General features: G+C 38.1%; 1 protein-coding gene across 2 annotated transcripts in view; it reads left to right on the forward strand.

Annotated features, from left to right (window-relative positions):
* Nucleotides 1-27,270, forward strand: part of COMMD1 (copper metabolism domain containing 1) — a 170,786-nt gene that overhangs the window by 53,333 nt on the left and 90,183 nt on the right. For both annotated transcript variants that reach the window (XM_019970366.2, XM_019970369.2), the window contains one exon: nt 13,671-13,952. In XM_019970366.2, the coding sequence (XP_019825925.1) occupies nt 13,671-13,952 (282 nt within the window). The remainder of the gene's footprint in view (nt 1-13,670; nt 13,953-27,270) is intronic.

A 27,270-nucleotide genomic window follows, 5' to 3' on the forward strand; every position in this document is an offset into this window, starting at 1 on the left:
TAAAACTTAGATTTAACAAGATTGAACCACTTCAAATTACCATTTTTGTAAGTCAAAAATGGTTGAATGCTGGTAATTTTATGGCGCTCAGTCTATAGATGTAGTAACATGGAATGTTAATGCTGGGGGCAGAGTACATAGAGATCATTTGGGAGATCCCCTTCATTTAATTTTAGGGAAATTAAAGCTCAGAGAAGTGTTTCAAGTAGCAAAACCATTTTCTAACTGCAAGTGCAATAAATCAGAGTTTGCTAATTTGCATGCTAAGTTGCTCAGATATGTCCACCTCTTTTCTACTCTGGACTGTAGCCCTCCAGGCTCCTCTGTCCATGGGGTTCTAGGCAAAAATACTGGAGTAGGTTGCCATGTCCTCCTCCAGGGAATCTTCCTGACCCAGGGATTGAACCTGCATCTCTTGTGTCTCCTGCATTGGCAGGTGGGTTCTTTACCACTGGGAAGCCCTTTTTACTGAAAGTAAATAAAAGACAAAACTATTTTTCTTTTGGACTATTTCTGCTTATGTTTTGGACAATGTTCTACTTTAAATAATAGCATAAACAATTTCAAAGGAAATATTTAACTTTTAAAAACAAGAAGACTTTTGAAAACACTAATTTACCTAAACCACTTTTTGGGCTGTTTCACTTGCTTTAGCTTATTATGTGAGTTTTTATTCCAAGAGGCTATAGAAATGCAACTAAGGTCTTTTGACCTAGTATTGGTCTTTAATTGTGTAAATATGTATTTCTTTTATTATTATTATTAGAAAATATTTTTTGACTGTGCTGAGTCTTTGTTGCAGCACACAAGCTTCTCTGGTTGTGGCACTTGGGCTCACTAGTTGCAGCACATGGTCTCTGTTGCCCCAAGACATGTGGGATTTTAGTTTCCCAACCAAGGATTGAACCTGGGTGTCCCATGCATTGGAAGGTAGATTCTTAACCACTGGACTGCCAGGGAAGTCCCTAAATATATTTTTGACAGAAAATATTCTTATGAAATAAATCAGGAGAAAAAACATTCTCTTTATGACCCTTTACTACCAAGCTAATATTAATAGTCACTAGAAAGTGAAGAGGAACTAAAAGCCTCTTGATGATAGTGAAAGTGGAGAGTGAAAAAGTTGGCTTAAAGCTCAACATTCAGAAAACGAAGATCATGGCATCCAGTCCCATCACTGCATGGGAAATAGATGGGGAAACAGTGTCAGCCTTTATTTTTGGGGGCTCCAAAATCACTGCAGATGGTGACTGCAGCCATGAAATTAAAAGATGCTTACTCCTTGGAAGGAAAGTTATGGCCAACCTAGATGGCATATTCAAAAGCAGAGACATTACTTTGCCAACAGAGGTCCGTCTAGTCAAGGGTATGGTTTTTCCTGTGGTCATGTATGGATGTGAGAGTTGGACTGTGAAGAAGGCTGAGCGCTGCAGAATTGATGCTTTTGAAGTGTGGTGTTGGAGAAGACTCTTGAGAGTCCCTTGGACTGCAAGGAGATCGAACCAGCCCATTCTGAAGGAGATCAGCCCTGGGATTTCTTTGGAAGGAATGAAAAAGCTGAAACTCCAGTACTTTGGCCACCTCATGTGAAGAGTTGACTCACTGGAAGAGACCCTGATGCTGGGAGGGATTGGGGGCAGAAGGAGAAGGGGACGACAGAAGATGAGATGGCTGGATGGCATCACTGACTCGATGGACGTGAGTTTGAGTAAACTCTGAGAGTTGGTGATGGACAGAGAAGCCTGGCATGCTGTTATTCATGGGGTCGCAAAGAGTCGGACACGACTGAGCGACTGAACTGAACTGAGAGGCAAATTGCTTTTGCTTTCCTGAGGTCTTAAGTTCTTTGCGTTAACAACCGGTAGCATTCTGTAGTTCATAGGCTTAACTAAACAAATGTCTGCACGTTTTGCATAGCAAAGTTTTTGGAACCTTGACAGAAATGTTGACAAGTAAATGTTTGTTTTTGGTTACCATGAGTAATTTCTATGGGGGTTGAACTATTGTTAGTTCTTGGTTGGTTTTCTGTGCTTCTAAATCTGTTTTCCTTAGACATGATGATGAATTTAAATCCCTTTGATGTGTTCAGGTTAACTTACTTCATGGAAATTAGGGGAATGCATAACTTTCTGAAGTTCTTAATTACTGTTCCCATTAAGTACTTGGAGAAGCAAATATTTATATCTCGTGCATTATCTTGCTTAATTCCTAATCATTCTTTCTTCTTGGATATAACATGGTCACTAAAGAAGTAGCTATTTATTCAAACAATTGCCTTGGCACATTCCAGCAATATTTTTTTCCTTACTATGTTAAAAAAAAACCCACACAATATAACTAGAAAAAGATAGTTATTTCCAAGTAGGATGAGATTGATGGTAAGTATATTATTTGTGGGTGAGAATTTTCTGCTTGTTTTTTAAAAATTATTTATATAAGTTGCTAGCAGTACTGACCATGATAAGGAATATATCTTCAATTAAACTTTGTTTCTTTCTTGGAAAAATAGAATTACCTAAATTCAAGGTCATTTATATTTAAGTGAATTAGATACTTATCCTAGAAGTTTATTATTTATCTTTGACATTATTTTATCTAGTTCATTACAAAGAGCTACAAGCTATTACACTGCATTGATTCATCACTTACATTTGATACACTTAAAAAATAGTACTTTGGGGTTATTGAATTTATGTCCCCGATATTCTTCTTCTTGGTAGTAAGAAGCAAGATTTTCCACATTAATTTGTATTTATTACATTAGACTAGGAGAAGGCAATGGCAACCCACTCCAGTACTCTTGCCTGGAAAATCCCATGGATGGAGGAGCCTGGTAGGCTGCAGTCCATGGGGTCGCTAAGAGTTGGACATGACTGAGCGACTTCACTTTCACTTTTCATTTTTATGCATTGGAGAAGGAAATGGCAACCCACTCCAGTGTTCTTGCCTGGAGAATCCCAGGGACGGGGGAGCCTGGTGGGCTGCCGTCTATGGGGTCGCACAGTCGGACACGACTGAAGCGACTTAGCAGTAGCAGCAGCATATTATACTAGCAGGTTTTGCTTTCCTCTTTTCATCCAGAGTAAAATTAGAGATATTAATGATTCTTATATGGTAATTCTAGTTTTGATTTTTTGAGAAGTCTCCATACTGTTTTCCAGAGCAGCTGGACCCATTTATATTCCCAACAGTGCATAACGGTTCCCTTTTCTCCACGTCCTTGCCAGCGTTTATTTGTTGTCTTTTGATGATAGCCATTCTGACAGTTCTGAGTTGATGTCTTACTGTGATTTTGATTTGCCTTTACTTGATGATTAGTGATGCCCCATGTCTTGTGTCTGTTCGTCATCCATATGTCTTCTTTGGGGAAATGTCTATTCAAATCTTCTGCCCATTTAAACTTTTTGTGTGTGTGTGCTATTGAGTTGTATGAATTCTTTGGATATTAACTGCTTATCAGATATATTGTTTGAAAACATCTTCTCCCATTCAGTAGGTGGCCTTTTAGAACAAATTTTGGAATTGTTTGTTCTGGTTCTGTGAATAATGCTGTTGGTATATTGATAGTGATTACACTGCATCTGTAAATGCCTCAGGTAATATGGTCATATTAACAAAATTAATTGTTCCAGTTTGTAAGCACAGTATTTTCTTTTTGTCTATGTTATCTTTCGTTTCTTTCATTAGGGTCTTAAAATTCTTCATGTATAGGTCTTTTACCTCCTTTGTTAGATTTGTTCCTAGTATCTTACTCTTTTATAAATGGTATTTACAATGCACTCCAGTATTCTTGGAAAAGGAAATGGCAACCCACTCCAGTATTCTAGCCTGGAGAATTCCATGGACAGAGCACCTGGCAGGCTACAGTCCATGGGGTCGCAAGAGTTGGACACTACTTAGCGACTAAACTACCACTAGTATTCTGGCGTGGCAAGTTCCATGGACAGAGGAGCCTAGCTGCTGGGTACAGTCCCGGGGTTGCAAAGAGTTGGACACAACTGAGCGACTGAGCACACACACACATTTTAAAATTTTTCTTCTGACAATTCTGTTAGTGTACAGAAATGCAACAGGTTTCTGTATGCTAATTTTGTATCCTGCAACTTTACTGGGTTCATTTATGAGTTCTAATAGTTCTTTGGTGGTATCTTTAGGATTTTCTGTATATAGTATCATCATCTATGAAGTGACAGTTTTACTTCTCTTTCAATTCAGATTCCTTTTATTATTTATTTTTTCTTGTTCAACTTCTGTGGCTGGAACTTCCAATTCTGTGTTGAATAACAGTGGCGAGAGTGGGCATCATTATTTTGTCCCTGATCTTAGAGGAAAGGCTTTCCACTTTTCACCATTGAGTATGATGTTGGCTGTAGGTTTGTCCCATATGACTTTTATTATGTTGAGGTATGTTCCTCTGTACCCACTTTGTTGAGAGTTGGTATCCTAAATCGATGTTTAATTTTGTCAAAAGCTTTTTCTGCATCTCTTGAGATGATCATAGGATTTTATTCTTCAATTTGTTAATGTGGTATGTCTCTTTGATTTTTGGATTTGAACCATCCTTGCATCCCTGGCTGTGTGGATCACAATAAACTGTGGAAACTTCTGAAAGAGATAGATGGGAATACCAGACCACCTGACCTGCCTCTTGAGAAATTTGTATGCAGGTCAGGAAGCAACAGTTAGAATTGGACATGGAACAACAGACTGGTTCCAAATAGGAAAAGGAGTACGTCAAGGCTGTATATTGTCACCCTGCTTATTTAACTTCTATGCAGAGTACATCATGAGAAATGCTGGACTGGAAGAAGCACAAGCTGGAATCAAGATTGTCGGGAGAAATATCAATAACCTCAGATATGCAGATGACACCACCGTTATGGCAGAAAGTGAAGAACTAAAAAGCCTCTTGATGAAAGTGAAAGAAAAGTGAAAAAGTTGGCTTAAAGCTCAACATTCAGAAAACTAAGATTATGGCATCCGGTCCCATCGCTTCATGGCAAATAGATGGGAAAACAGTGGAAACAGTGGCTGACTTTATTTTTCTGGGCTCCAAAATCACTGCAGATGGTGACTGCAGCCATGAAATTAAAAGATGCTTACTCCTCGGAAGGAACATTATGACCAACCTAGACAGCATATCAAAAAAGCAGAGACATTACTTTGTCAACAAAGATCCATCTAGTCAAGGCTATGGTTTTTCCAGTAGTCATGTACAGATGTGAGAGTTGGACCATAAAGAAAGCTGAGTGCCGAAGAATTGATGCTTTTGAACTGTGGTGTTGGAGAAGACTCTTGAGAGTCCCTTGGACTGAAAGGAGATCCAACCAGTCCATCCTAAAGGAGATCAGTCCTGGGTGTTCATTGGAAGGACTGATGTTGAAGCTGAAACTCCAGTACTTTGGCCACCTGATGCGAAGAGCTGACTCATTTGAAAAGACCCTGATGCTGGGAAAGATTGAGGCCAGGAGGAGAAGGGGACAACAGAGGATAAGATGGTTGGATGGCATCACCAACTCAATGGACATGGGTTTGGGTGAACTCTGGGAGTTGGTGATGGACAGGGATGCCTCGTGTGCTGTGGTTCATGGGGTAGCAAAGAATCGGACATGACTGAGCAACTGAACTGAACTGCATCCCTGGAATAAATCCCACTTGATCATGGTGTATGATCCTTTTAATGTATTGTTGAATTTAGTTTACTAATATTTGTTGAGAATTTTTGCATATTCATTCATCAGTGATACGGGCCTGAAATTTTCTTTTATTTTTTGTAGTGCCTTTGTCTGGTTTTGTGTCAGGTGATGCTGGCCTCAAAGAATGAGTTTAAAAGCATTTCTTTCCCTTCAATTTTTGTTGGAATAGTTTGAGGATAGCCATTAACTCTTCTTTAAATGTTTAGTAGAGTTCACCTGTGAAGCCTTCTGGTCCTAGACTTGCTTATTGGGTTTTTTGTTTGTTTGTTTGTTTTTTCAATTACTAATTCAGTTTCACTACTGGTAATTAGTCTGTACATATATATACATATATATATATATATTTTTTTTTTTTTCCTGGCTCAGTCTTGGGAGATTGTACATTTCTAGGAATTTATCCATTTCTTCTCAGTTGTCCATTTAATTGGCACATACTTGTTTGTAGTAATCTCTTATGACCCTTTATATTTCTGTGTTGTCAGTTGTAAATTCTCCTTTTTCCTTTCTCATTTTATTTATTTAGGCCTGGGTTTTTCTCCTGATGAGTCTGGCTAAGGTTTATCAATTTGGTGTATCTTTTCAAAGAATCAACTCTTAGTTTCATTGATCCTTTTGTTTTTATTTTGTTTTAGTCTCTCTTTCATTTATTTCTGCTCTGGTCTTTATTATTTCTTTTTTGTCTAATGACATTCAGAAAACTAAGGTCATGGCATCTGGTGCCATCACTTCATGGGAAAGCGATGGGGCAACAGTGGAAACAGTGTCAGACTTTATTTTTTTGGGCTCCAAAATCACTGCAGATGGTGACTGCAGCCATGAAATTAAAAGATGCTTACTCCTTGGAAGGAAAGTTATGACCAACCTACATAGCATATTAAAAAGTAGAGATATTACTTTGCCAACAAAGGTCTGTCTAGTAAAGGTTATAGTTTTTCCAGTGGTCATGTATGGATGTGAGAGTTGGACTGTGAAGAAGGCTGAGTGCCAGAGAATTGATGCTTTTGAACTGTGGTGTTGGAGAACACTCTTGAGAATCCCATGGACTGCAAGGTGATCCAACCAGTCCATTCTAAAGGAGGTCAGCCCTGGGTGTTCTTTGGAAGGAATGATGCTAAAGCTGAAACTCCAGTACTTTGGCCACCTCATGCGAAGAGTTGACTCACTGGAAAAGACTCTGATGCTGGCAGGGATTGGGGGCAGGAGGAGAAGGGTACGACAGAGGATGAGATGGCTGGATGGCATCACGGACTCCATGGACGTGCATTTGCATGAACTCCGGGAGTTGGTGATGGACAGGGAGGCCTGGCATGCTGCAATTCATGGGGTCGCAAAGAGTCGGACACGACTGAGCAACTGAACTGAACTGAACTGAACTGAAAACATTATTGACCTGCACAGAAGAATTTCAAATAATTTATGTAGATACTTTGCCTCCAAGAAGCTGGAACAGAACTTCCTGTTCCTAAAGTGTGGGCTGCTCATGGCGACTTCCTACCAAACAGTAGGTTATAGAAAAGTGAGAGAATATAGTAATTTTACAGTGGAGAAACCTGACAAACACTCTGCTAGGCCCATGAACAGTGATAAGTTCTGCTGCTAGCATGTATTCTTGATATGGTATCATGAGAATGACAGTTTACCTCTAGTTTTTCTCCCAAATCCTATAACCCAGTCTAACCATGAGAAAAGCATGAAGCAAATCCTCACTGAGGAATATTCTACACAGTACCTGACTAGTATTCCTCAAAATTGTTAAAGTTACAAAATACAAGGAAAGTTTGAGAAACTATCATAGCCAAGGGAAACTTAAGGAGAAATGATGACTAAATGTAATGTAACTTGGATGGGATCCTGAAACATAAAAAGCACACCAGGTAAAAACTAAGGAAATATGAATAAAGTATAGACTGTGGTTAATAATAATGTATCAGTATTGATTCACTAATTGTCACAAGTAAGGTATAAGGTGTTCATAGCCAAGGAAATTGAGTATGTGCTACTAACTCTGTACTATTTTCACAGCTTTTCTGTATTCTGTGTTAAACGTTTATTAAAAACATTAAAAAAAATTGTAGATATTACTAGGGCTTTCTATATGCCTCTCAGACTGCATTCTCCCTATCCTCTGAAGTATCCTCTGACCTGCATTAGGTGTTGATTATCAACCTCTTGCATAATATTACACTTTTACTATATATATGTTTTAAATTTATAGTATTTTTCATCTGATAAAATTTTACATAAGTAGTGTCATACCTTTATATATTTGTGTGCAGTTGACTTTTTTGTTGTTCAGCATTGTGTGTGCTTTATTCATATTGATAAATATAATTCTAATTCATTTACTGTGTGTTAGTCCATTGTTTGATTGTCACTGACCATTTTTGTTGTTGTAGTCCTGGATATTTGGTTGATTCTAATTTATTACTATTACTAACATTGTTGAAATAACTGTTCCTGTATGGGATTTCCAGTGCACAGACATAAGACTTACTTGAAGGTTTTTCCATTGCAGAAGAGTTGCTGAGTTCTAGAATATGTACATCTTCAATTTTGATAAATAATACAAAATACAGTGGTCACAGGACTGGAAAAGGTCAGTTTTCATTCCAATCCCAAAGAAAGGCAATGTCAAACTACCACACAATTGCACTCAGCTCACATGCTAGCAAAGTAATGCTCAAAATTCTCCAGGTTAGGCTTCAATGGTACCTGAACCATGAACTTCCAGATGTTCAAGCTGTATTTAGAAACAGCAGAGGAACAAGAGATCAAATTACCAGCATCCGCTGGATCGTCGAAAAAGCGAGAGAATTCCACAAAAACATCTACTTCTGCTTTATTGACTACACCAAGGCCTTTGTGTGGATCACAACAAACTGTGGAAAATTCTTAAAGAGATGGGAATACGAGACCACCTGACCTGCGTCCTGAGACATCTGTATGCAGGTCAAGAAACAACAGTTGGAAGTGGACATGGAACAACAGACTGGTTCCAAATAGGAAAAGGAGTTTGTCAAGGCTGTATATTGTCACCCTGCTTATTTAACTTATATGCAGAGTGCATCATGTGAAGTGCCGGGATGGATGAAGCACAAGCTGGAATTAAGATTGCTGGAAGAAATATCAATAACCTCAGATAAACAGGTGACACCAGCTTTATGACAGAAAGTGAAGAAGAACTAAAGTCTCTTGATGAAAGTGAAAGAAGAGAGTGAAAAAATTGACTTAAAACTCAACATTCAGAAAACGAAGATCATGGCATCAGGTCCCATCACTTCATGGCAAATAGATGGGGAAACAATGGAAACAGTGAGAGACTTTATTTTGGGGGGCTCCAAAATCACTGTAGATGGTGACTACAGCCATGAAATTAAAAGACACTTGCTCCTTGGAAGAAAAGCTATGACCAACCTACATAGCATATGAAAAAAGCAGAGACATGACTTTACAAACAAATGTCCGTCTAGTCAAAGCTATGGTTTTTCCAGTGGTCATGTATGGATGCACTGTGAAGAAAGCTGAGTGCCGAGGAATTGATGCTTTTGAACTGTGGTGTTGGAGAAAACTCTTGAGAATCCCTTGGACTGCAAGGAGATCCAACTAGTCAATCCTAAATGAAATCAGTCCTGAATATTCTTTGGAAGGACTGATGTTGAAGCTGAAACTCCAATACTTTGGCCACCTGATGCGAAGAACCAACTCATTGGAAAAGACCCTGATGCTGGGAAAGATTGAAGGCGGGAGGAGAATGGGACGACAGAGGATAAGATGGTTGGATGGCATCCTTGACTCTATGGACATGAGTTTGAGTAAACTCTGGGAGTTGCTGATGGACAGGGAGGCCTGGCGTGCTGCAGTCCATGGGGTTGCAAAGAGTTGGACAGGACTGAGTGACTGAACTAAATACAAAATTGCTCTTTAAAAATGTTCAGTTAAGTGAAGAAACAACATTTAGTGTTGTGGAATAGTTTACTTTTTGACAGTTTAATGGATGGGAATTGCTGTTAGTTTCAGTTCAGTTCAGTTCAGTCACTCATTTGTGTCCGACTCTTTGTGACCCCATGGAGTGCAGCACGCCAGGCCTCCCTGTCCATAACCAGCTCCTGAAACTTGCTCAAGCTCATGTCCATTGAGTTGGTGATGCCATCCAACCATCTCATCCTCTGTCGTCCCCTTCTCCTCCTGCCTTCAGTCTTTCCCAGCATCAGGGTCTTTTCCAATGAGTCAGTTCTTCGCATCAGGTGGCCAAAGTATTGGAGCTTCAGCTTCAGCATCAGTCCTTCCAGTGAATATTTAGGATTGATTTCCTTTCAGATTGACTGGTTTGATCTCCTTGCCATCCAAGGGACTCTCAAGAATCTTCTCCAATACCACAGTACAAAAGAATTAATTCTTTGGTGCTCAGCTTTCTTTATGGTCCAACTCTCACATCCATACATTAGTTTACTTTTTATTTATTATTAGTTTAGGTTGCTTTTTTTAACCAACTTTTTCACTCTCTTTTTTCACCTTCAGCCTCATCAAGAGGCTCTTTAGTTCCTCTTCACTTTTTGCCATTAGGATGGTGTCATCTGCCTATCTGAGGTTATTGATATTTCTCCTGGTAATCTTGATTTCAGCTTGAGCTTCATTCAGCCAGCATTTCTAATTATGTGCTCTGCATATGGATTAAATAAGCAGGGTGACATTACACAGCCTTGATGTACTCCTTTCCCTATTTTGAACTAGTCCGTTGTTCCATATCTGGTTCTAACTCTTACTTTTTGGTTTAATGGATGAGGGAGCTTACACATCTGAAACAAGGTCCTGGAGCAGCACCCCACCATGTGCAGCAGACGGTAGAGCGGACATCGTGGCAGGTTTCACTCCTGGGTGGAAGGGATAGTTTAGTCACTTATTCGTGTCCATATGGAAGAGGAGATTGCCAGTTATAGGGGGAATTATGTCAAATTGGCTCATTAGTTACCAGGGAAATCAGAGGCCCACACCCCTCATCAACCTTTTGATAAAAAGAGCCACTAGCTGGGGCCTGGAACAAGTTTGTAAGGTTGGTCATGTGAGTAAAGCAGGCGCTGTTAGGCAGGGGATGTACAGAGAACAAGAGAACAGCCATCTTGAGTGACCTGACTATAGAGTTCTTTTTAACCTTAAATGAAATACATATGTAATTATAATTCATATATAATAAAGTTAATATGTATAATTTCTAATCAGTATGGTGACATGAGTATAATGTAAAGTTATGAGGAAAATAAAAAAGTAAAGTAATTTAAAATATATATTTAAAAATGTGAGTGTTGAGGAACTTTTGCTTCCACTAAGACTTTGTGCTTCCACTGCAGGGGAAGCAGGTTCAATCCTTGGTCAGGAACTAAGGTCCTGCGTGCCATGTGGTGCAGCCAAAAAAAAAAAAATGTAAATGTTGAAACATTACTGAATTAGAACATATAATGAATTAAATACTTGCAGGTATATATTTAGTGAATATATATATATATATATAGTGAATGTGCAGCAATAAGTATATATATAGTGAATGTGCAGCAATAAGTACAGACAGATATAGATGGTTTGGTAGTTTAGATATAAAAATACGAATGGTATTGCCTCTGGTAATGAGATTTTGTAAAATACTTGATAGCCTGTTTATAAAGTTCTGACCACAGTACAAGCTACGTTAGTTGCATTCCTGGAAAATTCAGAACGTATTAAAACTGTGCAAAAAATACTTTTTTTAATGTAAAAAGTAAAAGACTAATTTCTAGGTCCAAGTAATTATAAACAGGTTTTCTTTCCACATGATCTTAGATGGGACACTGCCAAGTCATGTGGGACATGTGTCAGTTTTTTTTGTAGCATGTTCTTGAGCAGGGTTGGCAAACTACATCCTGCAGGACACACTGGGCAAAAAAAAAGAAAACTATGTTATAGAGATGGTAACACATTTTTTTAGGTGAACTGATTTTAGTTCAAGGTATTATTGATTGGAATCCAATCAAAATAACTTCTGTCACAAGTGAAGTTAAATCAGAGTAGATTTCTTGATATGCTTTGAGGAAAAGAATGATACACATCAGCTGTGTTGTGCTGTGATATTGTGAAGCAAAGTGCCAGTAGAAATAATTTTATTTAATTATAGTATATTATACAAGTTAATGTTTCTGTTGAGTCACATAGCCAGAAATTTTGGACCCTTATACCTGGTAAATAGGCAGATATTCAGTAAATGTATGTTGAATTGTTATGAGAAATGCCTTTATGTTCTAACATTTATTGTACAATTTTTATATTAATAGAGGAATGAAAGACAACATGTTTGTCTTTCAGCCTCTGTTCCACCCATTCTGCCTATATTCTGTGTGTACACTACCTACCTTTACATTCCTCTGTTCTCATTTCTAATGCTTAAGTTTAGGTAGAACTCTTGCTTCCAAATGATAGCTATACAGCTTAAACTATTTTGAATAGTAAATGGGATTTTTTGGTGTCTACAGGTGGAAAAGATGCTGAGATAACATGGAGTCGAAGAGAGGTCTGTAGGAACCAGGGCCTTGGGGATCACAGAACAGGGATAGCACTCCATTAGAATACATTTTCATCTTTTTTTGCAGTCAGATATTTTGCCAGAAAATCAAAGATGACTGTTTGCAACCATCTAGCCTCATATTCTTCTGGTACCATCACACCCAAGAGGCAAAACCACTTCTCCACCTACTCTAAATTGGGAGGTTAATTTGGGTCAGTCACTGTGCCCAGAGAAAGGAGGTATTGTATTTTGGTTTGGAACTTTTGGTCAGGCAGGGGAAAGCTTGTTCTGAAATGAAGTATTAAACATCACTGTCCTATCCAAGGCTCCATTGTCTGAGCCCTTTGATGATTTCCCACTTCAGTTTAGCTGCTTATTCTTCTCAGAACAGCAGTGGCAGTTAAGGTTTGAAAATTTATGGAAAAACATAATGTAGTATACTTTAGAGTAGTATTATTGAATATGAACTATTTGGTTGAAGATAGGCTACAAATCTAAAATAATACATTTAACAAAATTTACTTAGTACTTCTTATGGACAAGGCATCACACATTTATAGTATATCAAACCAAGCCTGGCTATAAGGCACTGTGAAATTACATAAGATTTCATCAGAGCACTAATTCATTTTACTCTCATCTTATTATTTTATTTTTATATTTTTATTTATTATTTTCTCTTCATGGAACTGGATATTTATAGATTATAGTTATTAATAGAGAATTTGAGTGATGTGGATTTTTTTTTTTCTTTTGGCCATGCCTTATGGCTTCTGAGATCTTTGTTCCCCAACCAGGGATTGAACCTGGGTCCTCAGCAGTGAGAGCATGGAGTCCTGTCTACTGGACCACCAGGGAATTCCCAATGTGAAATTTTTAACAGTAGCTTTTCTGATATTCAGTATTTTCAAAGGGAATATTTTTGTACTTATGAAGAGCTTATTCTCATTACTGTCTTTTGATGACCTTTTTAAAAAAGATTTATTTGGCTGTGCTGGGTCTTCATTGCTGTGCATGGGCTTTGTCTACTTGCATCAAGCATGGACTGCTCTCTAGTTGGAGTGCATGGACTTCTCATCGTGATGGCTTCTCTTGTTGTGGAGCACGGGCTCTAGGGCCTGTGGGCTTCAGTAGCTGTGGGGCATGGTTCCAGTATTTATGGCTCGCAGACTCTGGAGTGCTGGCTCAGTTGTTGTGCTGCAGCAGGCTTAGTTGCTCCATGGCATGTGGGATCCTTCCAAACCAGGGATTGAATCTGTGTCCCCTGCATTAGCAGGTGGACTCTCAACCACTGGACCACCAGGGAAGGCCTTGATGACCCTTTTTGAAAGATTATTCAGTGATTAAGAATCATTTAAAAGTGTGATCTGTGTGATCTGTGATTAAGAAACTATCTTTTTCTAGTTATCTACCAAATTCAAATTTATTCCTTTTTCTGTCTTTAGTCTATTGCATCTGCAGACATGGATTTCAACCAGCTGGAGGCATTTTTGACTGCTCAAACCAAAAAGCAAGGAGGGATCACATCTGAGCAAGCTGCTGTCATTTCCAAGTTCTGGAAGAGCCATAAGACAAAAATCCGAGAGAGTCTTATGAACCAGAGCTGCTGGGACAGAGGGCTTCGGAGCTTGAGCTGGAGAGTTGATGGCAAATCGCAGTCAAGACACTCAGCTCAAATACATACTCCTGTTGCCATCATGGAGCTGGAAATAGGGAAAAGTGGACAGGTGAGTTCAAACTTTGATCAATTCCCCTTTGTAAACTATATTTTCTATTACATGTTAGCCATACATTCAGAACAATTTATTTTACAGTCTTTGTTTGCAGAGATGATAATAGGAAAAGATTCTGCTTTTTAGAATCCTTTTTCAGAGATAGAAATCATCTGAAAATGTGGATATTCTCAGTTGTGGATTGAGTCTGAAAGCCACCAGCCTCTGGTATAGCTATCTCAGAGGAACAAAAGGGACCAATGAGGTGACTGCACAGAAGTTGTCCACTGCTCCCTTCTGGTTAGATCTCCGCATTCAGAATCTCCAAGGCAATGATAAAAATGCTAAATAAAGACCAGAAATTAAGATTAAACAGCACAGAACAAAACTGACTCACAAAACTCATCTTTATAGGCATTCAGGTATAAGAGGCCACGTATTTTAATTACAGTATTGTCCTAAAGACCCTGAGTATGTACTGTTTCTGTCCCTGAGCTTACAAATAATTTTTAATTGATACTGATTATTTATAAAACAGTACTGCTTTCCTTGCGATGGAGAAGGAAATGGCAACTCACTCCAGTACTCTTGCCTGGAGAATTCTATGGACAGAGGAGCTTGGTGGGCTCTAGTCCATGGGATCACAAAGAGTCAGACACGACTGAGCGACTCTCACTCACTCACTCACTGCTTTCCTTTCATTTTCCAGTGTCGTTATGGCATGGCTTTTCTTGAAGTCAGTTTGAGCTGGCAGTCACGTGACTGCCAGATCAGACTTTTAATGACCTGGTATATGTCTTTTGCGGAGGAAAAAGCAGCAACTTGTAATTAAGAAGAGAAAACCCAGATCACTGAATTAGCTAATTAGATTTATTCCCAGGTAAATAATCAAATAAGTGGTTCTGTTACATGCTATAATAGAAATGTATTTCTTTTCTTCTAATAAGGAGAACATTTTTTAGCTGGCAGATTTCCTCACATATTCCCTTCTTGAGTTTCTTAGGATTGTTCAGTATTTGTAGTTCTCTAATGACTTTTAAATTTTAATTTAAAGATTAAATTTTTTTAAATTTAATTTTTTATTTTTAAATAAATTTTTTAAAAATTGTACTTTTGCAAAATTTATTTTGAGGTCCTTTTATTCCTTTATTTTGCAAGCCTTTATGACTTTGGTTTCTCTGATCCTAAAGTCCATTTTCTTAACCACTCCAATTAATTCCTAGACCAAAAATCAGACATTTAAGAAGGTGCAGAAAGTATTCTTGGATATTTCAGTTTCACCAGCCATTTGTATAGGCTATTCGATTTTTATGCTGGCAGTAGTGATTATTTCATTTTGTCTTCTAGTATTTGTTATTGGGCAAGAAGATGCAAACATATGTATCTGCTTTGACTTTGCTAGAAAACCATGTGCTGTGCTAATAAGTCACTTCAGTTGTGTCCGATTGTTTGCCACCCTGGTAGTCCACCAGGCTCCTCTGTCCATGAGATTATCCAGGCAAGAATACTGGAGTGGGTAGCCATGTCCTCCTCCAGGGGATCTTCGCAACCCTGGGATCGAACCGCATCTCTTAACCTCTTCTGATTGGCAGGCGGGTTCTTTACCACTAAGTGCCACCTGGGAAGAAAACTATTACAGTATTCCTTTAACTGGATATTTTCCTAGTATTTTTTGAGCTAGGGTTTATAATGTGCCTTTTGATTTTATATGCCATCTAAACTTACTGGGTACTGACACAGGGATTTTAAAAATCTGTTTTTGAGTTCATATGATTTTCCTTTCATTTTGTTAGCTAAAGTAAAAAAAAAACTTTTTTAAAAATAGTGAAATGTTTTTTTGTCAATCAGTAATTCTAAACATCACTACAGATGTTTTTTAGCTAGCTTCAGGAACATTTCATGATTATTTAGAATAAGTTGGTAAGCTTTTTTTAAGAGGACAGATATTTTAGACTTGACAGCTATATAGTTTCTGTCACAAGTACTCATCTTTCTTGCTGCAGCTCAGAAGCAGCCACAGGCAGTATGTAAACAAACAAGCATTGCTGTTTTTCTAGAAGGTTTACCTATTTCAGTAGAATCAATAGGTCCAAGTCAGAGAGTCTTTAAGCACTTGTCTAAGGTAACTTACATAGGTGAGGTGACATATATGCCCATTTTCTAGAGAAGGTATACGAGGCAGATAAGTGACTTGCTTCAGACACAGCTGCTAAGTGGTAAAGGGAGAATTAAAATGGGGATCACCAGACCTAGTTTTTCCAAAAATCATTGATGCCTACATCGAGGAGCTTTTTTAGCTTCTCACAATAGTCTGTGCCAAGAAAATATGTTAGGTATACAATGTGGTAATCAAGAGCATTGATAGGAATATCACTGAGCAATAAGAGGGAAAGAACTTTTGATATATATAACAAAACAGTTGAATCTCAAAATCATTTGCTGAGTGAAATAAGCCAGAGGAAAAGTTTTTTTAGCATAATGTATGATTCTACTCATATAAAATCCCAGAAAATGCATGAAAATTTTTAAGTGTGGTAGAAATGTTTATGTTCATTGTGACAACAGGTTTATGGATATATATGTATATCAAACTTATGAAATTGCATACTTTAGATATGCAGTTTATTGTACATTATTTATACTTCAAAGTTGTAAAGAAAATGATCATTATGCAAATGATTGGAAATGTACTTAAACCCACAGAAATTCTTTGACTGCAAATATATTCTTAAATCAAGAAAAGGTGTAAAGAAAAAAGTAAACTGTAATAGAAACTAGACAACTAGAATGGTGGTAAAATATACAACGCAGATCCTACCGTAAATGTTTTTGTGAGACCTGGATCCTTGGTTAGTACTTCTGTCAGCTTCTAGGTGAATATTATTTATAACATACTCTACTAAGTCAATTTTTAGAACATACATAGGCAACAAAGGCTAAGTTATTTTCACAGTACTGTCATTGGATGAGTTTGTTAGAGAATTAATGATGCTAGGGTATTAAGAGGTTGCTTCTAAGAAGAATGATCAACTTTTCTGAACTCTGGTGTGTGTGTCTGTTCATATATCTCAATCAACTAAATCACCTTGTTTGTTCATTTTGTGTCATTTTAAATCAGTGGTTCTTGGTCAGTGCTGCATATAAGAATGAGTTTTGGATCTTTAACAGTTTTCATGCTCTGGACACACTTCACACTAATTAAATAAGAATTTATGGAAGGCTTCCTCGGTGGCTCAGTTATAAAGAATCTGCCTGCCAATGCAGAAGACACAGGCTTGATCCCTGATCTAGGAATATTGCACATGCCATGGAGCACCTAAGCCCATGGGCCACAATTACTGAGCCTGTGCTCTAGAGCCCAGGGGCCTCAACTGCCAAGCCCACATGCCACAGTGGCTGAAGCCTGCATGCCTAAACCTGTGCTCCACAAGAGAAGCCACTACATTGAGAAGCCTGAATATTGCAACTAGAGAGTAGCCTCTCTAGTCTCAACTAGAGAAAAGTCCGCACAGCAACAGAGACTCAGCACAGCCAAAAGTATAATACATTTTTTAAAAAATAAAAAAAAAAAAAAAAAAGAGAAGAATCTGTGGGAATGGGACCTGGGCATCAGAATTCTTTAAAATTGGTGATTTCAAAAAAAGGGTGGGGACTTTCCAGGCCATCCAGTGGTTAAGACTCCACTGCAGGGGTTACAGGTTTGATCCTTGGTCGGGAAACTAAAATCCTGCATGCCCTGTTGTGTGGCCAAAATACAAACAAACAAAAAAAAAAGCCAACTAAAACTGGTGATTTCAGTATTCATCCAGGATTGAGAACTACTGTGTTAAAGGTAGCAAAATACTCTGATTTAAAATGTTAATAGAGCTTGGCATTAAATTTTTACAGTGAGAATGATGTTGGCCTGTTAGTTCTACTTGCCATAATTTGTGAAGTGCTTGAGGACTATTTAGAAAAGGCAGAGGAACCAGAGGTCAAACATCCACTGGATCATAGAAAAAGCAAGAGAGTTCCAGAAAAACATCTACTACTGCTTTATTGATGACTACACTAAAGCCTTTGACAGTGTGGATCACAACAAACTGTGGAAAATTCTTCAAGAGATGGGAATACCAGACCACTTGACCTGGCTCCTGAGAAATCTGTAGGTCAAGAAGCAACAGTTAGAACTGGACATGGAACAACAAACTGGTTCCAAATTGGGAAAGGAGTACATCAAGGCTGTATATTGTCACTGTGCTTATTTAACTTCTATACAGAGTACATCATGCTAAATGCTGGGCTGGATGGAGCACAACCTGGAATCAAGATTGCCAGGAGAAATATCAATAACCTCAGATATGCAGATGACACCACCCTTATGGCAGAAAGTGAAGAGGAGCTGAAGAGCCTCTTGATGAAAGTGAAAGAGGAGACTGAAAAAAGCTGGCTTAAAACTCAACATTCGAAAAACAAAGATCATGGCATCCAGTCCCATCACTTCATGGCAAATAGATGGGGAAACAATGGAAACAGTGACAGACTTTATTTTTGGGGGCTCCAAGATCACTGCCGATGGTGACTGCAGCCATGAAATTAAAAGATGCTTGCTTCTTGGAAGAAAAGCTATGACAGACCTGGATAGCATATTAGAAAGCAGAGATATTATTTGCCAACAAAAGTCTGTCTAGTCAAAGCTGTGGTTTTTCTAGTAGTCACGTATGGATGTGAGAGTTGGACCATAGAGACAGCTGAGCGCCAAAAAAACTGATTCTTCCAAACTGTGGTGTTGGAGAAGACTCTTGAGAGTCCCTTGGACTGCAAGGAGATCCAACCAGTCCATCCTAAAGGAAATCAGTCCTGAATATTCATTGGAAGGACTGATGCTGAAGCTGAAGCTCCAATACTTTGGCCACCTGATGCGAAGAACTGACTCATCGGAAAGGACCCTGATGTTGGGAAAGACTGAAGGCAGGAGAAGAAGGGGATGACAGAGGATGAAATAGTTGGATGGCATCACTGACTCGATGGACATGAATTTGAGCAAGCTCTGGGAGTTGGTGATGGACAAAGGAATCCTGGTGTGCTCCAGTTGCAAAGAGCTAGACATGACTGAGTGGCTGAACTGACTGAGGACTATTTATTCAGGTACTAGATGTCATGGTGGTAGGTTTTTGGGTTTCCCCCCACCTCCCTGCTTAAGTTTCTCTCTCCTACCCAGTTTGCATTACTTCTTTCTTTGGTCCAAAAAGTACATTTGACAGTTGGCAGCCAAGTGCATGTATTACCTCTTTTTTTTTTTTTTTCTCTCTTATTAACTGCAATATATAATACCTTTGAAGTATGAGGAAGCCAAAGTAATAGAGAAGTTACTAAGGAAGTAAATATTTATGTAAGTATGCAAAGCTAGAGAAAATGACTATGCACTAGTAACCTAATTACCTTTCTTATAGTAAATGCTTTTCTTCAACAGAAATAAAATTTTTGTAGGAATAAAACATGAATTGAGTCGTAAAAGTACACAGAAAAGTTTGAGGTGAACATTTCATGTCCAAAGGGAAGAACATCAGTGCTTTACTTGTATAATTGACATCCTTCTTGTTTTATCATAAATCATAGAGAGACCTAAGCCTTGAGGACTGGTGTGTATATTAGAAAAGTTTCATTGTTTTGCTTACTTAGTCAGAACCACTGTTGTGTTTGTCTTTCCTGGAACTGAAACAGAATTTCTCGTAGAATGTTTTTCTTTTTTTAAACAGTAACATTCTTTGGGTGCGGGGGATCGTTTATATGCTTAGTAGAGTCTCCTATATAGTTACTTCTCTCTTTTGAGCCTCAATTTTGGCTTTTTATAAAGACATGCTAGTTTTTCTTTTGTAACTTCTTGTTTTTCAAGACCAGTAAGACATTTTGTGAGGAAACATTTTGCCACAACTTCCATGCTAAACCATCTCGCAGTGAATTATTTCTTCTTTCTTCTGCTAAATTGTTTTTTCTTAAGTATTTAGAGATTCCCCGCCTGTAGAGATCCTGAAGTATAAAGCTCTGTTTCTTTATTGTCATTTTTAAAAAATGGCTAATGTTGCCTTTTCTAGACAAAGTTTTAGTGTATCAAGCACTCTAGTTTTGGGCTATGTTTTTAGCCTACATAAGGAAGAAGTAGAGTCTACCTTTACTAATCTGTTTTTTTTTCCTCCCCATCTCATCAGATATGCAGTCCTGTCGTTTTCAAACAGTTAGATAAGTTAGATAAGATATGCGATATCAAGAGATTATATACAATGGTGAGTGAGTATCAATGAAAGTTGCTCAGTCATGTCAGACCCCAGGGACTGTAGCCCCCAGGCTCCTCTGTCCATGGAATTCTCCAGACAAGAATACTGGATTGGGTAGCCATTCCCTTGTCCAAGAGATCTTCCCAACTCAGGAATCAAACTTGGGTCTCCTGTGTTGCGCACAGATTCTTTACCATCTGAGCCATCAGGAAGCCCAAACAATGATAAACGTGCTCTCATTTCTTAGATTAAGACAGATTTGGCTCTGGATTAAAAGGCCAGTATTTTGTCTGAAACATAGGTAAATATCTAATCTCAAAGTAGTCACTTATTTTTAATTTGCACAATTCCTTCTAAAACAATGTACACTGATCTCCTTGTATAATTCTGTCTGGTAAGGAGCAAGAACCTGCTAAAACCTGAGTAATTATCAGTTTTATGCCGAGCGCTCTTACTTACTATTGTAGCCTTTTAAGCCTGAGCACAGCCACCACAACTCCCTGCTTTGTGTCATAGGAGAAGAAGCAAAGTTTAAAACACATTCTCTCTTTCTCATGCCTTTCTCTTTTACATACATATATATACACTTATCTGTATATGTATCAGTATGTGGGGAAATTTGTAAGGATGGGATATAGAGAATTAGCACTTAGTCACCATTTTGAGATCACGTTGCAATAGCTTGGATAATCTTATTTAGTTATACAAGTTGTAATACTTGGCCTATTTCTGATAATTCTTGTTTTTAAAGTTGGATTTTCACTTTTAACAATGTAATAAAGGAAAGCCTCCAGAGAAATTAGTCAAACTAATCTAACAAACCACCCTTTGTCATTATGGATTGATGAAATTTAACAGCTTGAGGATGCTTTAAATCAATTTAGAATACTTTTTTTTTTTAATAAAGGAATTTTCCATTTTATATTTTATATAAAGTTTCAAATATTGGGTTTATTTAAACTTTAGTTCTAAATAGGTCAACCCTTTTTGTAGCTCTAACATATATTTCATATTAGTTTGTTTTCTAAAGTTGTAGTCCTAAACTTACAGTTCCAAGATATAGAAGGACAGTGCCCAAGGTCTATAACAACACAGAAAATAAATAAATAAAATAAATAGAGTAAAAAATTTGGTCCTCGTTGAAAGCCGTTGTGATTTTTATTGTGTTCATTTTTGTTAAATAAACACGGAGACTGAAAACTTAGTATTTAAATTCTGGCTAACTCTGAATTAGCTATTTGCAAAAATACCTTGTACAGAAGGAAATGTTTTACAAAAGAAAAAAGATGCTAGAAAACTTTTGTTAACATTTCTAATTAGAATGAATAGAGAATATGTAATAGCCAGTGGGGGGAAAAATTTAAGTGATCATCTAGTTTTGAAACAATTAAAATCAGCACTTTTCAGTAGTCGATAATTTACCAGTTAAAAAGTTGGCATTTTGGGGTATTTTAATGTAAGAATTATGTAGTAATAAGTGGCATTTAATATTTTAATGTGTTAAAGATTAGACTGGTCTACTGTTAATACAGTTGATTTTCTTAAGCCTTTGTTCAAAAATTTATATAATATTTTTGCATTTATTTTAGTCTTAAGTGACAACCTTTGAAACTTATGAACAACATTTGACATACTTGAATTCTCTATTCTTTGAAACACTTGTCTTCTAAGACACCATAGTTGCCTAATTTTCCTTCTAATTTCTAGTGTGTTTTTTTTTTTCCCCCCCTTTTCATATTTTTCTTGCTGACTCTTTCTTATTTCCCCAGCTTCTCAATGTTGAAGTGTCCCTGAGCTTAAGTTTTGGTCTTGTTTTCTTCCCTATCTGCAACACACTTCCTGCTGCTGCTGCTGCTGCTGCTAAGTCACTTCAGTCCTGTCCGACTCTGTGCGACCCCAGAGATGGCAGCCCACTAGGCTCCCTCGTCCCTGGGATTTTCCAGGCAAGAACACTGGAGTGGTTTGCCATTTCCTTCTCCAATGCATGAAAATGAAAAGTGAAAGTGAAGTCGCTCAATTGTGTCTGACTCTTAGCAACCCCATGGACTGCAGCCTCCCAGGCTTCTCCATCCATGGGATTTGCCAGGCAAGAGTACTGGAGTGGGTACTTCTCCACACACTTCTCCATACACCTCCACACACTTCCTAGGTGGTCTTATTTGTTTAATGGATTTAAATACTGTCTATTCTAAAGGAGATCAGTCCTGGGTATTCTTTGGAAGGAATGATGCTAAAGCTGAAACTCCAGTACTTTGGCCACCTCATGCGAAGAGCTGACTCATTGGAAAAGACTCTGATGCTGGGAGGGATTGGGGATAGGAGGAGAAGGGGACGACAGAGGATGGGATGGCTGGATGGCATCACTGACTCGATGGACGTGAGTTTGAGTGAACTCTGGGAGTTGGTGATGGACAGGGACGCCTGACGTGCTTCGATTCATGGGGTTGCAAAGAGTCGGACACGACTGAGCGACTGAACTGAACTGAACTGATACCCTAACAACTCCCAAATTTGTATTTCCAAACTGAATTTCTCCCTTAAATTCCATGTATATACTTATGATGTACTTGAGAACTCTAAATGTGGAAAGGCTATCAAAAAATTGAATATGCCTCAGACTAAGTTCCTCTGTTGCCTCCCTTATTTGTTCCTCCTTCATTTTTTATCATCTCAGTCAGTGTTACCTCCATTCCTCTACTTCCTATCCTCTTCTCATGCCCACATCTAGTCCATCATCAGATCTTGCTGGGTTTAATTTGATTACTCTTCTCTGTTCCCCTCTACTCTGTTCAGATCACCATAACTTCTCTCCTAGATTGTAGGAACATCCTCCTAACTGAACTCTCTGCATCTGCCTTTGGCAATTCTCTACACACAGCAGTGTGTCAACAGTAACTCTGTTAAAGCCCAACTCAGTTAATGTGTTCATATCTCTGTAGGGCCTTCATATCACAATCAGATTAATCACTCTCTCCTCTGCTCCGTCTGCTATAGCAAGACCCAGTGGCCTCCTTGCTGATTCATGGCTCATGCTAAGCATGCTCCCTCTTTAGAGTCTACACATTTGCTGATCTCTCTGTCTTGATTGGTCTTCATTCAAGTATCCTAGAGTTAGTCTTTTCACTTTCCTGAGGTCTTTTTAATCTTATTTCATTTACTTATTTTTCTAAGGTCATTTAAAAAAATTTACCTTCTCAATAGCACTTTCCCTGACCACCTCTCTAAAGTTTAGTCTTTACTTTCTGTTTTATTTTTTGAAAACTTTATTGAGCTATAATTTCCATACAGTACAGTGTATCTATTGGAAGTATCCCATTTGATTAATTTTGGCTGGTGTATGTGTATACTTGTGAAACCACTATGGCAGTCAAGTGACAGAGCAGGTTACTCATCCCTTAAAAGTTTCCTTCTTCCCCTGTACAATCCATCTCTCTCTCTCCAGCACAGTTCCTAGACAACCACTGATCTACATTTGATCATCATCAATTAGTCTTTTCTGCTTTATTTTTTCTTCTTGGCACTTACTGCTATCTACCATGCTGTATATTTTATTGTACCTACTATACTTGTCTGTGCTCCATATTAGCATGCAAAGGGATGAAGATTATTGCTGTTTTGTTCATTGCTATATTCTCAAAGTCTAGGATGCTACTTGGCACGTAATGTTCAGGAAATAGTTGTTGAATGAATAAATGAATCATATAACTCACTATTTTACTAAGCATCTACTATCAGGCACTATGTAGGTGCTGAGGATATATCTGTGAACAATGTGGACAACTCTTATCTTAAGGAGCTGACAGAAAACAAAAAATAGTAGTAAGTAGTGTAAGAAAGTGTATCAGAGACTGAAGAGCCTTATCAAAGCTCAGAAAAGGAAATGGCTGTCTTTATCCAAGAAGTTGAGAAAGGTAGTTCTAAGGAGGTAACATTTGCATTTGATTTCGCTGAGTTCATCTCTGATTCAGAGTGTCGTGAACTAAGAAAAATGAAAAAGGTGGTACAGATAGTATGACTTCTCTAGAGTTTATGAGCATAACCCTTTTGTTTAGCATATAGGTGTGACCTTTGGCACTAGTTTAGTACAGGTTGCCCTTTCTTTCCTTCTTACTTTTTTCCTTCCTTTCTCTCTCTCCACCTCCCTCCCTCCCACCACTTTTTTTTTTCTTTCCTTTTTTTTAGGGAAAAAAAAAACTTTTCCTACATGTTGATTTTCCAGTTTCTCAAACCATAGGTAGTAACAGGTACCGGGAAGTAAATTGGCAGAAAAATTGTCTCAAGCAAAAGCAAGACTCATTTACTACAGTAATTTTCAGCATCGCTGTGAATCGGACTCACTTAAGGAGCTTTAAAAAATTATGGACCCCCAGACCCCACCTCAAAGTAAAGGACTTTTGCTTTTGTTTGAGAGAGTGAAGGCTTCTCTAAGAAGGCAGGGTGATTGGAGAGCACCAAATACGTGCCAAAGGAACAGCAAAGGCAGGAAGTTGGCCTTGGTAGGAAATTTGAATTTTTATTCAAAGTATAGTAGGAAACCACTGGAGGGCTTCAAAACAAGGGACTGATGTAATGTGGTTTATGTCCTCACAGAGTTCCTGAATTCATGTGAGAAGGATGGCTTATTATAGTCAAGAGTGAAGCCATGGTTCTGAGAGGTTAGGGGAAAAAATCACCAAGGTTGGAACTGTTTTTTTGCACATTAAAAGCTATTCTCTTTTGCTTCCAAATATCTGTGTGATATTAGTAGGTAAAATGGGATTTCAAGGTAAAAACAAAAATTCTGAAAACTTCCTCTTTCATTTTATTAGCAAGGTTAGGTATCGAGAATGAACAGAGCCAAAATTAGTACTTTGTTTCAAAATGGGTTTTCGTGGGTTTACCTGGACTTCTGACAGTCTTCATCCCACATTTCTACCTCTTTCCCATAATTAGGACGATCTCCTTCCTTTTCAAATTTTGTTGTAACATGTTTCAAAACTTGGCAAGCCCAGGGATAACTAATAAAAATCATTACAGTGCCAAAAGGGAAAGCATAGTCAGGAGAACACTTAGCAGGTGCTATAGTGGTGGGCCAGGTAAGAACGTTAGCCAGGAAGATGGAGATAATTTTAGCAATCAAGGTGGAGAGAAGTGAGCAGATAGAAGAAATGTTTTAATGTAGATAAGTTGCTTTGGGATGTGTTGGAAGTGATGGAGGAAATGAAAGAAAGTGAGGAATTGGGAATAACTTGTTTTTTGTATGAATATGTTAGTATAAATTGGTAACCTTAGTCTTTGTTTAACAGTCTTACACCTAAGTTTGGTGGGGTGGTTTAGTCGCTAAGTCATGTCCGACTCTTGTGTCCCCATGGACTATAGCCTACCAGGCTCCCCTGTCCGTGGGATTCTCCAGGCAAGAATACTGGAGTGGGTTGCCATTTCCTTTTCCAGGGCATCTTCCAGACCCAGGAATTGAACCCAGGTCTCCTGCATTGTAGGCAGATTCTTTGCCAGCTGAGCTACAAGGGAAGCCCCTACTACTAAGTTGCCCATCTAATGTACAATTTGAGTTTTTTGTTAGTTGTTATCACTAGCCCTTCCACTTGGGAAAAAAATAAATCAAAAGAAATTATTTAACATTTGGCAATTAAGAAAATGCTTTTGTGCTGAAGTAATTTTATTTTTTAAAAAGCCCCAATTTATGAAGAGATGCATTTGAGATTTTTGAACTTAAATTCTTCCTAATGAGCTTTAAAAAATATCATTATTTCTTATGATGTGCCCTTTTCTTTCTGTATATTATGTTTCAGTGTAAAGATTTAAAGAGAGAAAGAGTGATCAGTGTTTGTCTTTGCAAACTTGTTGACCGTGTTTGAGAACAGGGCTTTAGCACTGGTGAAGTCCTCAGCTTCTAATAGCCTGCCAACAGGCAGCTAGTGGACTTCTTTCAGATTGTTGCCATTCAGGCTCTCTGGTTCTATTCTTGTGGACAGATTGGGTATTTGAGAGGAAGCCAGGAAACCAAGCTTTAAGAGAACTTGGAAACAGTTTTTGTGCTAAACTCAGGGTGACTGGGTATCCTGCCCAGCAATGTTGAAGCTGCTTGTGTTTGTCTAGTATTTATGTACTGGCTCAGGGCCTGTGGGCTTCATTCCATGTATGCTGCTGCTTTACAGCCAAGATAAATGTAGAAGGCCTCTGACCCAAGCCCACTCTTAGAACTTTTTTAAAAAGTATGTAAAATATACAAGATGTAAAATTTACCATTTAACCATTTTTAAGTGGTATTAAGTACATTACCACTCTCTGTTTCTAGAACTTCTTCATTATCCCAAACAGGAACTCTGTACTCATTAAACAATATCTCTCCATTCTCACCTCTCTGGCCCCTGATAATCTCTGTCTACTTTCTGTGTCTTTGAATTTGCTCGTTATACAAGGTACCTCATGAAAGTGGAGTCATAAGATGCTTACCCTCTTGTGTCTTGCTTACTTTGCTTTGCATAATGTGTTAAGATTTATCCATGTTGTAGCACTGTGTCAGAATTTCATTGCTTTCTGAGGCTGAATAATATTCCACTGTATGCCTCCACTGTGTGTGTATATATGTACACACACACACACACACACACACACATTTTATTTATCCGTGAATCTGTTCATGGTCAGTTGAGTTGTTTTCACTTTTGGTTTTTTGTAAGTAATATTATTATGGATGTGATGTACAAATATCTGTTTGAGTCCCTGCTTAGGGTGTATACCTAGGAGTAGAATTGTGAGAACATATGATAATTCTGCATTTAAATTTTTGGGGAACTGCCAAACTGTTCTCCACAGTGGCTACAACCGCTTTTTATCCTTTCCAGCAATGTGCAGGGGTTCTAATTTCTGCACATCCTCATCAACAGCTTTTCTTTCCTTCTTTCTTTTTTTTTTCTTTTTTATAATTGCTATCCTAATAGATTTGATTGGTATTTCATTGTGGTTTTGAGTCACATTACATAATAATTAGTGATGTTGAGCATCTTTTCATGTACTTATTGGTAATTTGTATATCTTCTTTGGAAAAATGTTTACTTAAATCCTTTGCCCACTTTTAA

The sequence above is a fragment of the Bos indicus genome, chromosome 11 (genome assembly GCF_029378745.1).
Source record: "Bos indicus isolate NIAB-ARS_2022 breed Sahiwal x Tharparkar chromosome 11, NIAB-ARS_B.indTharparkar_mat_pri_1.0, whole genome shotgun sequence".
NCBI lineage: Eukaryota > Metazoa > Chordata > Mammalia > Artiodactyla > Bovidae > Bos > Bos indicus.